The sequence below is a fragment of the Glandiceps talaboti genome, chromosome 13 (assembly GCF_964340395.1).
Source record: "Glandiceps talaboti chromosome 13, keGlaTala1.1, whole genome shotgun sequence".
Lineage (NCBI taxonomy): Eukaryota > Metazoa > Hemichordata > Enteropneusta > Spengelidae > Glandiceps > Glandiceps talaboti.
In genome coordinates, this window is record NC_135561.1 from 20,427,715 (window position 1) to 20,442,785 (window position 15,071).

Consider the following 15,071-nt stretch of genomic DNA (forward strand, 5'->3'; position numbering starts at 1 on the left):
ATGCCTTGTCTATCTGGCATACCAACTGAGCTGTACCCCTGCCTTGTCTATCTGGCATACCAACTGAGCTGTACCCCTGCCTTGTCTATCTGGCATACCAACTGAGCTGTACCCCTGCCTTGTCTATCTGGCACACCAACTGAGCTGTACCCATGCATACCCCTGCCTTCTCTCACCTGCGCAACCACCATGCCCACCCCACCCCACCTCCACTACTAATAATCCAGTACTAAACACAATATTTGAAAATTTATTAGTGTTACAAATTAAATCTTTTAGAAGTAGGAAAGGTTTTACAAACTTTTTAAAGAATTAGCATAATTTTGCAAAATACTAATTTTAGAAGAAACAGGTTACTTTCAATATATGTATATGAGGGTATCTCAATGTGTGAATTTCAATATATTGCAACGTATCTCGTATCTCTAAAGAATTAGCATAATTTTGCAAAATACTAATTTTAGAAGAAACAGGTTACTTTCAATATATGTATATGAGGGTATCTCAATGTGTGAATTGGAATATATTGCAACATATCTCGTGTTTATTGATAATTCAGTTGTAAACAAAAACACTGCCATATGACGCACTATCCTGGACCTTTTTTATCAGCTTCAAACACTCCACACTGTAAAACCAAATACCCAAACGAGGTAAACAATCTACTTGTCAGCTATATAGCCGAGCTGTTCAACTTGTTTCAGCATGATCAATATGTAAACACTGTGGCCAGAAGGCATACACTTTACTACTGGGGATATACCCTGGAAGTCAGCCTGTCAATTTACATTTGATTGCAGATTTGAATTTCGGTAATTATGAGAAGTTGGCACTTTGCCAAGTTTGTGTCTTGACTTGTTTATTACAATGATAGCTGCATAATCCATGAATTTGACTACCACAGATAAACACGGCACAGTCTATTCTTTTGTAGGGGGGGAATCACGTAGATCATAGTTTTCCGAACATGTGTTATGTCACGTAAACCATCACCAGGTTGTTATTATGCACCATTTACTTTCATACTTTGTATACAACTTTTGAGACAAAATTAATATTCAGCATTGATCTCAAAAATCAAGTTATACAAATATTTGGTTATCTTTTGACATATTCACAATTTTAAAATTTTGTACCCAATCTTTTCCATTTTATAACTTGTAATATTTTTTTTTTCAATTATTAGTTTTGACAATCTTAACCTTGGAAGTGGCCATATTGATCAATAACATAATGCTAAAGAAAACTAATCAAAATGAAAACCATATAATATGATATCCTAGAAAAAATATTCCAAACTTTAAAATATGATTTTCGATTAGACATTCCTCACACTATTAAACGCTATCACAGTATGCTGGGTTTTCAGTATATAAGAATATTACCTACATAGATATTTTATTTACATATTTTACATCTTGAAAATGACAAATCTTTGCTCCCCTGTGAAGACAAATCGTAACTATTTTGGATTATTTACAACATTTCTAACAATAACACATTCTAAAGATTGGAACATTGCCAATTACTGCATCAACATACTAGTGCATAGTTAGTTCTGTTTATTTTGGTTGCATAGACCCTTTAGTTTTTGTGTATTTTGCATTTTAGTTGGATTCCATCAGTAAAAAGAAATTGATTGGTGTGGATTTTCAGATATCATGTAATATCAATTTGTAGAATAACCAGACAGGTACATAACAAAACCAATGCTATCATGACTTCCATCACATACCTTACGTTTCCTTGGAAACGGTTCTTCCAAAAGAAGATATGCATTTTCAACATCAATTCCTTCATCAAAGGATCGGCCTGGATCTACTGGAGTGTTCTGTGGTGTGTTGAGACATCCATGGGGTGGGGATGCATCAGGTTCATGGGGTGGGGATGGAGTCCCTCTTGACCTTGAATCCCAGCTGAAATGACCACTTGATGAACTCGGACTTGATGAACCATTGTCATTCCAGTAGCTCTCAAAGTTCAGTGGACTCAGCGGTGCTTTTTCTATTATGAAAAAAATAAAAAATAAAAAATATAGGTGAGGACATCATGCAAACATCTTGTTTTAATTTTTATTTATTTTCATAAAACTCTAGAGTGAAAGAAAGTGAAAGAAAATTATATTTGCTACACAGTCAGGAAGATAGAACCAAAATAACCATTGAGTCAAAAGTCATGGATTTTAAAAAATATTTTATGATCTTTGAAATTCTCTTCACATTATGACAAACTCAACTATGTGTCCACAATCAAGAAGCTCTAACTATAAAGTTACTCAACTCAGAATAAATTTTCAATTTTGAATCCAAAATAATGAGATATTTTTACAGGGGTATTAATGAACAAAATCATTGTTATACAGGTGTAGCCACTGCTGTTCTTTCAAATTGAGCGTTGATTGTCAAACACATACAGCTAAGTAGAATTTCAACATCAATAGGCATTTTCATTGTGTTTTCAATGTCACTGCGTTCTACATATGTATTACTATTAGTCGTTTACTCCTACATCAACCTGACTACATGTACAAAATATAAACAACTGCAATGCTATTCTTTGAAGCTGTATTGTCAATAAAACACAGTGGGGGAATGTCAATATTCCCTGGACAAAAAGTTCCTTTTATATGGATATTGTGTTCCCATCTCTGAAAGTACCATACAAAAGTTCATGCACCAAGATTTGAAACACGGCCCTGTTCTAATCTTTATTTTGCCTTCAACATGGAACATTTTATTAGAGCATCACAAACAAGGCAAGCAGTTCGGCTCTAATCTAATCTTGCAGGGCACTGATAAGTTCTGTGACAGCCATGTCCCGGCTAAATTCTTCCAACCTTGGTGTAAATATCCCAGGATCCTCCACTCACTGAGTTGAGTTGTCCGATGACCGACTGTAACCTGGTAACTTTTATCAACAATTCCAATGCCAAGCGACAATAGTATGATTTATAGCACTTGTGGTTGGCATTTCATTACTTTAACAACAAACCTCTACCCTCATGCATTTCTAGGCACTTGTTAATCAACAGAATTCAATATTTGTTCATTTTCTGAAACTTTTTAGCTCCTCATTTTAGACCAAAATCATCATGATCATGCTTAGGGTATTATCAATATTAACATTTTTGTGTAAAAATGTCTGTATTTTCATTCAAATCATATTTTACTGTTTAGTTTATCTTTTACGACTAACTTCACTTCATTGTAGACAAAACATATACAAATAACCATGGTACAGGAATGTCGTCACAGTTTTGGTTCCAAACTGATAACTTTACCAAAATTTTTACAAATATTGAAACTCAAATTTTCAAATCTTGGGTCACTTAAATGAAAATATAGATGAGTGTATCGCAATGTTATTTTCTGTATCTAAAAAAGAGCACAGAAAACACTGTGCATGATATGTGACCTGGTCACTCTGCTGCCGCGTGACTTTTTTACGGAGGGTGGGGAAATTACAGCACACAGATTTTTGCACGATCTGGTCAACGTCATAAACTACACACCTCTTTACAACACCGTCCAAAATATGCATATATGTGCTCTGGTTTGCCAAAATGGATCTGGTCCTTACATTGGTTTAGAATGTTAATACAACTTGCATAACAACGTGAAATCTGAAACCATGATTAATATAGTTATGACCTTATACTTCTTTAGCCTTGAAGGACTACCAAGTAACATCTCTACAAATCTATGGTTGCCATGATATGACAAAAATCTGTTATTTCCATCATCAAAGATTCCTGGCAGGTCTATTCTTAGTTGCTGGCCTTATATTTGATGTATTAATTATAGACTGTGTAGTGCCTAGAACTTTAACCACACACTTGAGACTGAACAAGACATAACTTGGTTCTTTATTTTTTAAATCTTTACACCAATTACCGGACATTCCTGTGGTTTCTCTGGGTGATTAGTCCACACACAAACTGAAAAGATATCCCTTAAACTAATAACTGTAACTGTCCACTAGGTCCAACCACAAATCTTTCTGACCACAAATCTTTCAGTCAAGTAGTTTGTAATCAGAGTACACTATCCCGATGAAGTTCCCACCCAGTCCAAGCCACAGAAACCCCAATAACAAACAGCTATACCAGCACATACATTTACAATGCAAATAGTGTTCAGCAATCTGCATGCACACATCCGGCTATTGGTTGTAATCGGCTCTCTGAATGCAAATCACCTACGATATCACAGACAATACCATTTTGTGAACAGGGGTGCCAGGTCTACTTATATGGGATTTCTGTCGCTTGCTGTGGCAGGTTTTACACACATCACCGTTTAATATAGATCATGAGTACAGAGAAGTTCCTGTATCCATATATAAATATCTCTTTGTCTACAACAGGGCTAGGTCTTTTCTGAATACCCGAATACCTTTTCAAATATGCTTCCGGGCATTGACAGGTGACCTTCATCTTTGAATGACCCCCACACCACATAACTATGTGAACTTGGTGGACTACTAGTAACGTGACAAACCTATAAATCCTTCTTTCTGTGTGAATGGCTAACTATATGTCAGAGAATTGTTTGTTAGACTTAGAGTGTGTAGTTTAAAGTCTATTGATTTGACCCATCCTTGAACTGCCTAAATTTCCAAATGGGTGGATAAACTTGAATAGTATTATCTCATTTGAAAAAAAATTCCAAGGCTGCAATCTCAACAATGAAGCTATCATAGACAATATGTTATCGGTTTATCTGGACTTAATTAAAAACAAACTGCTCAGCATCCTAGGTTATTAACTAAGATTATTCACATTTACTACACAAACAGTCAAACCTTGGGTAGCATTATAGCATATTCTAGCGACTTGTTTCTGAGTTCCAGATACATATATTAAATACATGTGCATCGTGTAATATATCTTTGTACGTTATTTAGTTTTGTAATTCAAATCTCATAATTAGACTGCTGGTAATGAACAACTGTACAAAAACTGAAAAAATCATTAAAGCATGTTCAAATTTAGGAAGATTTTTTTTAATCATAAAAATTTGAATAAATTTACCTGTACTATCTTTTCGTTCTGGTGTTTTTATGACTGGACTTGACGACAGACTTGTAAGGACCATGGCTGCCATTACTTCATCCATACTGGCCTCTTCTTCACCAGCTCCCTTTGTTGACATTACCATACCATTACATGTCTTATTTTGCGGCCTAAAATTTAAAAAAAAAAGAAGAGAAATTATCACTAAAAATTCAACAAAAAAATAAATATCTGAAATAAACTTCTCAAAGTGAAAGTTTATAGTCACTCCATGAGAAGAAACATTATTCTGTTTTCTTTTTTAGCTTTTTTTATAGATTTAAGAATTTTCTCAAAATTATTTTTTTTTTAAATTTAAACACACCCATTATTTCTTAGTTGCTTCAACATGGTATTGAAATTATAATCGTTTTTCCTTCGATGCCGGCCTAATAGCATTTTTAACTTGGTCATCGCTGTGGAGGGTGGCTGCGCTCACGTGTTGATTGTGCAAGCTACCGGCTTCAAATAACTCCAAACAATGTATCATGCCTTTAATATGACCGTCCCCTACTGCGCTTGCCTGGCGTCTTGCGCAATGGTGTCATCACACATATTATAAGTACAATATATACATGAACACTGTTGTCGACCCATGGAATAGTAAATGACTCAACAACAACAGCCGATCAACAACAGATCATCGTGCAAATTACCTCGTAGGCACTTCCTGTGTCCAGTGCACCTACCGGTAATAACCTTCGATAAATTGACCCAACAATGTATATCGATCCAAAATATTCGATTTTTTTTTCGCCTTTTAAATAAATTCACGTGAACATTTCAAGGAAAGCTGCTAGTAATCACGTTCAACAATTTTGAGATGAGTTTTCTTTCTCAACCCTATCCAGCAAGCAGAAGTATATATATGTGTTATAACAATACAAATTGAAAAAAGAGGCAGACACAAAAAATGCCGGTAGTCACGAAGTTAACAGACTCCCGATATTTTACTTGTTTTCACCAGCACAGTTCTAAATTGTTATAATAATTGTATGATCCTTATTCAAACGATTCTCCAAGCTCCCCTAATAGTATCCATGATTATAACTTCTTAGTCTTACATATAACGAGCTTTGTCCTTGAAATTGTCCATAGTGTCGTCACAGGGCACATAGAAACAGAGGTTGCATCGGCAGCAAATATTGCACACATCGCAAACAATTGTCAATAGTTGACTTGTGCCAAGGCAAGCGTTTTCACAAGTCCGCCCACGCTCGTCGGGAAATCACCGGTCTACGGCTATGCAGTAAGCGATAAAAATAGACTCTGACTTTCGGAAGGACGAGTAAACTGCCTTCACCCATAACAATCATCATTTTTGTAGAATTTTAACATAACGATTTCAGAGGAAAACATTAAATATTGAACCTGTTTGGAAGAAACCCGACACGTATAATGAATGTTTATGTACAGGGTAGTGAGTGGTAAGCGGTCATGAGCCGGTCAAAAGGTGTGCCGTGGACGAAGTATGCATGTCCCTCGATCCTTTATTGTAAATTTTATGGTTTCCACCGGTGTTGTCGATGTTTTGCACGTAATTTATTGAAACCCTAGATTCTGTGTAAAAGTCCAACTTGAGCGCGGCATCATTTTATACGTCCGATAAACATTCACGCCACATGCCTAATTTATTATGCTCAGCCAGTGACAAAACAACATTATAAAGCTATGCCTATGACCTACTTACGGGCGTGCACAAGCAGTGAATTTTCGATATTTTTCGATAGCTTTTATTACGCATTTTCTCTCATCTGACAGCTATTATAGTGAGAAAATTTTATAGTACCTGTACATACCACGTATTTCTAAGGTTTTAAATAAAAAAATTCTGCCACCTGCGTCAAAGTCAGGACTGATATTTTGGTGCTAAAAATGTAAACAAAGTAAGACTAAGAAGAGAGCGGCTACAAAGTAACCATGTTGTCTCTCTAGCGGGCGACAGCAACCATCTCCACATATTTGTTTACGTACAAAATTTCTGATTAAATGAAATTCACAAAAACCGAAGACACAAGCTCACACAGACATCAACAAAATTTTGTCTTCATTCAAAACATATGCCTATATGGAATGTCCAACGAAAATGAATAATACTGAAAATGGACGTTCGTTTTCATTCATTTAATGACAACATGTGCGAAGGTTTATGAAGACAGAATGAAAACATATAGACCTACGTACCTCGTTGGGACTTCGATTTCTTGAGACGGTGCCCTTTTCTTCGGCTCCGGGCACATATCGGCTAATTTCAAGTAGTCGGTTTCGTGGTCCTGAAGTCTGGCGGACTTTCTGCTTTCCATCAACCGAACTTCGTCAATTTTTCGTTGAACTAGAGTTTCGCTGTCGTCGTTAATTTTGATGAAGACTTCATCCATCGGCCGGCGGTGTTTTTGCACATAGCCGCTTACCTCCCTACCCCCGTGAGTAATGTAGACTTTTTGGTTGAATTTCAACTGGAAACTGCACACTGTGCTGAAGCCGGGACCAACAATACACGAGTCCGTGAACTCCCTCGAATATCCGTCGTCGAAGAAAACACTGTATACTTCCTCTGCATTCAGCTTCGTTTTGGTCCCTTCGATGACGCCGGGGTAAAGAATTCCGTCTGGCCAAGGCGCGCAAACCCTGGTTCCAATAATAGACCTCTTTGGCAAACGCCTTCCGCTGTACATGTTTTCCGTTTATCTGCCACGATTTAACGTAAACTGCTAACTTTGTAAGCGCTGACTGTGAATCTCGTGAACGTCGCAACTACAAAAGCCGGTGTTTTTCACCGAGTTGTTTTGATTCTAGCGTGCGTTTTGTGGGCGTGTCTCTCACTGAATTTACCGGCATCGACGTACCAAAGCCACAAGCAATGAGCTTTTTGATTGGTCAGCTTGACATATCCGCCTGTCTTGATTCGTCAATATATGCAAACATGTCGACAGACCGTATAGTGACGCTTATAACTTCTACCAAAGATATCATACACGGATACCGTACATTATAAATCCCAAATTACTTATTTCTAGGAGAGTAACACAGTTTGACTGTTCAACAAGGATAAGTTTTCTTACATGTTTTTAATTTTCACTTGTTTTTTTTTTTTGACGACTCGTCCGTCCAACATCATGACTTATCAACTAAACCTTTTTCTGATTGGCTGTTTCTATTGTTTTTAAGACCCCCTGTAGAGGTAACTCATCATTACTGACACAACGGCCCACCCATCCAGCCAACTTGGCGCGGAAGTCCATTTTATGAAGAAAAACGAGCATTGTCCACTCACTGCTAGCTATATAGTACATGGTGCAATAAGATCGACCGCGTCATGAATGTATTGAATAAATCAAACTTCAGTGATAGATACAAAATTCAGTGAAATTAAATACAGTTGATTTCAACACGACATGTTTTCCCGAATACGCACAATGGTTTACAGTGGGAGTGTAAACGGCTACTGGAAGAACAATAACACTCAACGTTGTTTTTCAGCGCGTGGGCGTTCGTGGGCTCTGTACTGTTGGCATTCATCATACTAGTAATGATAATAAGCTTTGCAACATCGCCCAGGTACTACTACTAGGTCTTCAAAGCACCGACAATCTAATCCACTCCCTATACTAACTTATTTTTTCTCACAATTGTGTTTTTTTTCCTACATGTAATTGTAAAGGAGATACTGATTTGAAATAAACGTTAGCATCAAGGTTGACACACTTTAACACGAAAGATTACATGTTGACAATATGGTATTGATACACAGCTTGATCAATGGCATAACAAATGACATGAACGTTAACTGTCACATGACTATGAAGGTCATTCTACTTCCAACACAACTAAACTTACTGAACTATTAAGTTTGCGAAGGACCTGGCTAACACACAACGAATACAACTATATAATTTGTGACATGTATAGTTGGTGGTGGTGGTGGTGGTGGTGGTGGTGGTGGTGGTGGTGGTGGTGGCGGCGGTGGGGGGGGGGGTGGTCATACACATACTTTTTCAGTTTCTTGGTCATACGTTTATTCAGAAGGAATAGTTGTTTTGTTTACAACAAACAAATGAACATGACAAATACAATTTCCACACGCACAGACGTGCACACATACAATATAGAGACATACATACGTGCGCGCGCACGTGTACACACGTGCATTTGCAACACAACTAAGGTCTTTTGAATCGAATTATATCGATATTCCTCCTGCTGTGACGAGAAAGATCTTTCATTCTTTCTATCTATCTATGTTCCTTATATTCAGTGGTTGGTATTCACAGCCTAAAGCCTAGAAACGCAGACTTGACTATTCGGCTTTTTAATACAAAGTCAAAAAAAAAAAAACAATAGCAATACGCATTGCCATATTTCGAGGTCTGTGGGCTATGGTGTTCAGCGATGGGACTTGTACACCGTAGTCTGAGGTATTGTTAGGCGGTGGTTGTCACTACATGTAATGTACTTTCTACCATTTGGAGAGAGAGAGAGACATATATGATATACTACACTATGTACACAAGTCATCGTGGAAACGAAGTTGAAGAGTCACCGACGAGATAACATATAATAGTGCATACTAACTGAGTACTCGGAAATTATCTTATCACCCCTATAGCGTAAAATAAGAAACTTAGATTTCGGAAAACGGGGAAGAAAAAAAATCAATTGCGATGGAATTTTCACTCGATGAATTTCAATAGCTTTCACTAAGCTTATTGTCTGTTTTGGTTTTGTGTTATCGTGTCACCGCTCAATGTTAGTAACCATTCGGTCATTAACTTACCTGTGTAAAGGGTAACTACTTTTTAATTTCCGAGTACATAACGCGAACGTTATTACGTTAGAATCGACCCTCATTTTACGTAATTTGTATTCAATATTTGATATCCATGCTCTCAGGTGCTAGTTAGTGGTCGCTATATGTAATATAGTTTAGTGCTGATACTAGACAGCACGAAATTTCTACCGTCAGCGTTCACATTTCATCATATTTTTTATTATTTATTTATTCGTTGAATGATCTTTAATAAACTGGGGTTTAGGTACCAGTACGAGTTGAATGACCTTGCACAATCATGAAAATGTAAACATAATATTGTTTTCGGATCAATGGCAAAATAATTGACAATTTCTACTCAGTCGTAAAACTTACGTTGCTATCATTTTTGTCTCCTCTGCAATTGTTGACGGTGGGGATATTTTGTACGAGTAATCAGAAGACAAAACGCATTTTATTTCAAAGAATTACCACGATGTTTCTGACATCGATGTGAAGTTTCCGGGTTGAGTAACCCGTAAGGTCGTGGACGTGTATCGTTTGTCTAGCAGCATATCAGGAGAAATTTAATCTGTTGGTGTACTATTGACGGGTAGGTTGGGTTTTAACAAAGGTATCAACCACGAAAATTTCCACAAGACATGATAAATGTTGTCCAAGTGTGTACCATACACCAAAGGTACATAGTACGCGAGACTGTGGATCAAATGCATACACCCACCGCGTTCTGTCTTCGCCGACGACGCCGCATGGCAGCTTGCGCGATTGCAAGCTTCTCAATGTATAGTGACCTTGGCGTTGCTCTGTTCGTTGCACTCAAAAAGAAATTCCTCTACTATTCACCAACAACTATTTCAGATGTATTTTAAGCATGTCAAACTCGATACATGAATGTCACGTGGTGTTGTACGCTGGTATCAGACGATGTACCAGGTCTCCCTGAGTCACAAACGAAAGTGTTTGGGGGAGGGGGTGGGGGGTGGGGTGATTGTTCCCGAACACCCGGCGAAGAGGATTATCTGAACCGTAGCAAAACACATAAATGAATAATGACGGAATCAACGTTGATTGCGTTGACACCTGCACCTACTCTTTCGTGATGACGGTTGATAGTTCTCACTCAAATCAAAAGTGATAAGAATCTCACAAAGAATCATAGGATAATTTTATTACGATAGGGTTGTTTTAATTGCGACGATGGCGTAGGTATTGTCGAAGAAGTTTGGGCTAAATCACGAGGTGCACAACATAAAAAAAACTCCCCAGCAGTACATTTTGGCCTAAAATATTATCATTATCTATTTATGGCCAAAAGTATGTGAAATCAGTTAAGTGAAATCACTTAACGATAATAACATAAATATATGAATCATCCTTTCAATAGATATATGTAAGCTAAACCAGATATAAACACAAACCATACCGTGTAACCATGACGACAAGGCTATGTCTCTGAACACACATAGCGAAAGTAGTATGTGAATGACCGTACGGTTGATGAATGTATCGAGTCACTCAAAGGTCTGTGTTTGTCTCTTCAATAATGGTACATATGAATGCGTTGCTATTTGGTGAACAGTTATATGTATTCCAACCTCAAAACTCAAAATAAGAATTTTATTATTATTATACATATATATATATATATATATATATATATATATATATATATATATATATATATAACTATATACATGTATATATTATGTACATTTATATGTATAGAATAATATATATATTATATATAATATATTATATATATATACTTTACATACATACATACAGTACATACATACATACATACATACATACATACATACATACATACATGCATACATACATACATACATACATACATACATACATACATACATACATTTACATGCATACGTGTGTAAAACAAACTCGTATATAAGTGTGTGCATGTATGTATGTATGTATGTATGTATGCGTGTGTGTGTGTATGTATGTATGTATGTATGTATGTATGTATGTATGCGTGTGTGTGTGTGTATGTATGTATGTATGTATGTATGTGTGTGTGTATGTATGTATGTATGTATGTATGTATGTATGTATGTATGTATGTATGTATGTATGCGTGTGTGTGTATGTATGTATGTATGTATGTGTGTGTGTATGCCATGTATGTATGTGTGTGTGTGTGTGTGTGTGTGTGTGTGTGTCACAATGTGTATGAGTGTTTCATGTCTGATCAATAATATCCCATTTCAGATAGGATGCGTTCAATGCACTCATATACAAACTCATAAACCATTCAATGGAACCCTATCAGGAAAACGAAAGAGATCAGAAAATGGATGTATGGAAGTAGCTGAAATAATAAAACAAATATCTTAACATAAATTAAAATAACATAACATAACATAAATAAATAAATAAATATCAATATGATAAACTCAAAAATCAGAATGGAAAGTTCTAGTTTTTTTTATGGGTTTGTCAAACAGATGTAGACACCTATTTTCCATCAGTGCTGAGATGAAGACGTTTGAGTACTTAGTTTTATCTATAGGGAAATGTGTGTCTCATTTAATAGTCCAAGCATGTACAGTTACCGACGTTCTTATCCGCCAGTACTTACATTGGGATCAACGACTTGACATGATTTAACGTTAACATTATTTACACAGATATAACCAGTGTTTCAACGGGAGACGACGATACATCATGCCCATTCTAGACACCAGTTCTATCACATAGAACTCGGACTCAGTCAGTTTTGTTTACGGAAACAAACAAATAAATAAACAAACATTTTCGTCCTGAGATGCCGCTTCTACCTTTAATACAAGATCACGTTCACAACAAACTCTTTACATGCGTTCATCGAACGAGATAATCTGAAAAAAAATCAGCAATTTTATAGAATTAAGTTAAAATTGTTCATCGTAGTACTGTAGATGAGATGTTAATATTAATGTATTGCGATACAAAAATCAACAAAAACATAATCATTTGAAAGGTACAGTCTTTAGTATTTCAGTTATAACATGACATAGATCATGATTTTATGGATGACAGACAGAATGCAAATCGTCGATGTATAGGTCCCTTGGTGCAGACTCGATATATTCTGTTAGAGTGCCCACACCGTTATAAAACATAAAACAAATATTGAGAAAAATGATTTACTTATTTTTATTTGATAATTACACAAGTTTTTGTTGTGTTCAATATAAATATTTCTGGGAACTCGATGTATAATTTCGATTCAACAAGCTCTTTAAAATATGGCTTTTCCATTATAATTCAAATTTGAATAGTTATTTTAGCTTGTATTATTTCTGTTAAAGATAAGTCCAACACTTCAACTCTGCTATCAGACAGGAAGGAAATAGTTTACCAATCCACTGACCTATCATTAAAAACAGTAAACTTAGACCTCAATGGGGTCAGCAGCTCTTATGCAATAAAACTATTATTGACACGACTGGATATAAACGAACGACCGCTCATTAAAAACGTTATTTTGGCGCTTTGCCGGCCAGGGTTCAAATCACCATATTAGCATCACAATGTAAGACACCCAGATTTGTTCCTGAAATACTTGCTTCAAAGAAATGTAGAGAGGAGCGGCAATATTTTCGCCGTTCCTTGCACACTTCGTCGTGTTATTATTAACGTCAAGTTATAACAGCTTGACAAGTAATGTATGACAGGTGTTAGAGAACACGTTCACGCATAACAACAAGGCGTGAGCTCACCAAGGTCATTGAACCGATTCATCCCCCCCCTCCAGTGCAGTTGACGTTTTGAGAAGTTTTCATAATCTTGCATCTTCCGTAAAATGGAGCTGTAAAACACTACCCCACCCAGTCCCGTATGGCACAATATTATTTTTTTCTTCACAGGTGTATACAAGTCTGTTAACATCGACGAATATTACATTCTGTATAAGAGAACACTTTCAGTTTGTTTCTCAGTTCAAAATTGATTGGTTCCTGTCTATTTTTTAAACATATTCTTTTTCGTTCCGCTTTGTTCGCCTGTCAAATTTTACGAGTCTATCGGGACACAACGGCTTGCGTTGAGCGGAAAAGAGGAATTAATCATCTTTCGTGCATTGATGTTTTCTCAACCAATTACTAGTAAAGCATTTTCTTTTACATGTATTTCGGCATTATTTTCATACCATTGTTTACATTTTGTTAGCTGAAATCACGCCAGCCCGCGTATTCACATTATTACGTCATCACTGTAGAAGTGCGGTGACCTTTCCACTGAGGGTATTGGCCCCTGGATCATGACGTCATTAGCCATGAAAGATAAGCGGGAACATAGAGAAGCCGGCCGCAGAGTAGCGGGAAGTTTATAACTGTGCATGAAGTGCAGTGCACAAAAACACAAACTTCTGATTGGCTGGATTCGGTAGCAGCGTGAAGGATTTTCGAACACTTTCCCATAAAAATCGTAACGATATTAAGTGTCTTCCGTGTTACTTTTCAGTCATATATGCCAAAGTGTCAGGTGAAACCAACGAGCAGAGTTGTGGTTTTCATTACATGTATGTTGTTGTTGTTGTTGTTGTTGTTGTTGTTGTTGTTGCTGTTGTGTAAGAGTCGCTCCTAAAAAATAGTAGGGGGTGTTTTACATGTAATCTGTTCACATGTACACCTCCCATTGGTGGCCAATGAAATCTTCCTCCCACTGGGTTTCAGCTTGCCCGCCAGCTCACTGCCCACCCAATATTGAGCGCGATTTAATATCCACTCCACACACATGGAGGAAAACGGTCGTGCTATCAACTATACCAACAATTCATTTTACGTACACAATGTGCACCCCATCCCCACCCCCCACCCCACATTTTTTAAAGATGTAATTTAGGTCAAGTAGATGACGTCAGCGTTTCATTCCTTTTAGATTGTCCAGTTCATTAAATTGAAAAGTTAATATCAACAAATGTGGGATAAAGCCAGAGCATGATAAAATAGAAAACGTTTTTTCTTTTCATATAAAAAATATGACGAATGATAAATGCTGTATGCAAACCCCATACAGTATAGTAGTGACTTGTTTCTACATGTACATATTCATGAGGGATGTAGTGTGACAGATTCTGTTGTGGGTCAGCTTATGTAACCACTCGTATTGGAGCATATTACAGAATGCAAATTTTTAGAAAAGTTGTTTAATTTCAGATAATTTCTTGGATTGTAGGCTGTTTTTAATAGTAGATTAATTTTCTTGTTGTTAGCATTCACACTGTATCCACTGATTAGTAAT

General features: G+C 36.6%; 1 protein-coding gene across 1 annotated transcript in view; it reads right to left on the reverse strand.

Annotated features, from left to right (window-relative positions):
- LOC144445132 (zinc finger protein 704-like) overlaps nt 1-7,821 on the reverse strand; it is a 38,407-nt gene extending 30,586 nt beyond the window's left edge. Inside the window, exons 1-3 of the mRNA XM_078134691.1 lie at nt 7,238-7,821; nt 5,033-5,184; nt 1,736-2,004 (exon numbers count right to left, since the gene is read on the reverse strand). Of these exons, the coding sequence (XP_077990817.1) occupies nt 1,736-2,004; nt 5,033-5,184; nt 7,238-7,728 (912 nt within the window). The 5' untranslated portion in view covers nt 7,729-7,821. The remainder of the gene's footprint in view (nt 1-1,735; nt 2,005-5,032; nt 5,185-7,237) is intronic.
- Between the last annotated feature and the right edge of the window lie 7,250 nt (nt 7,822-15,071).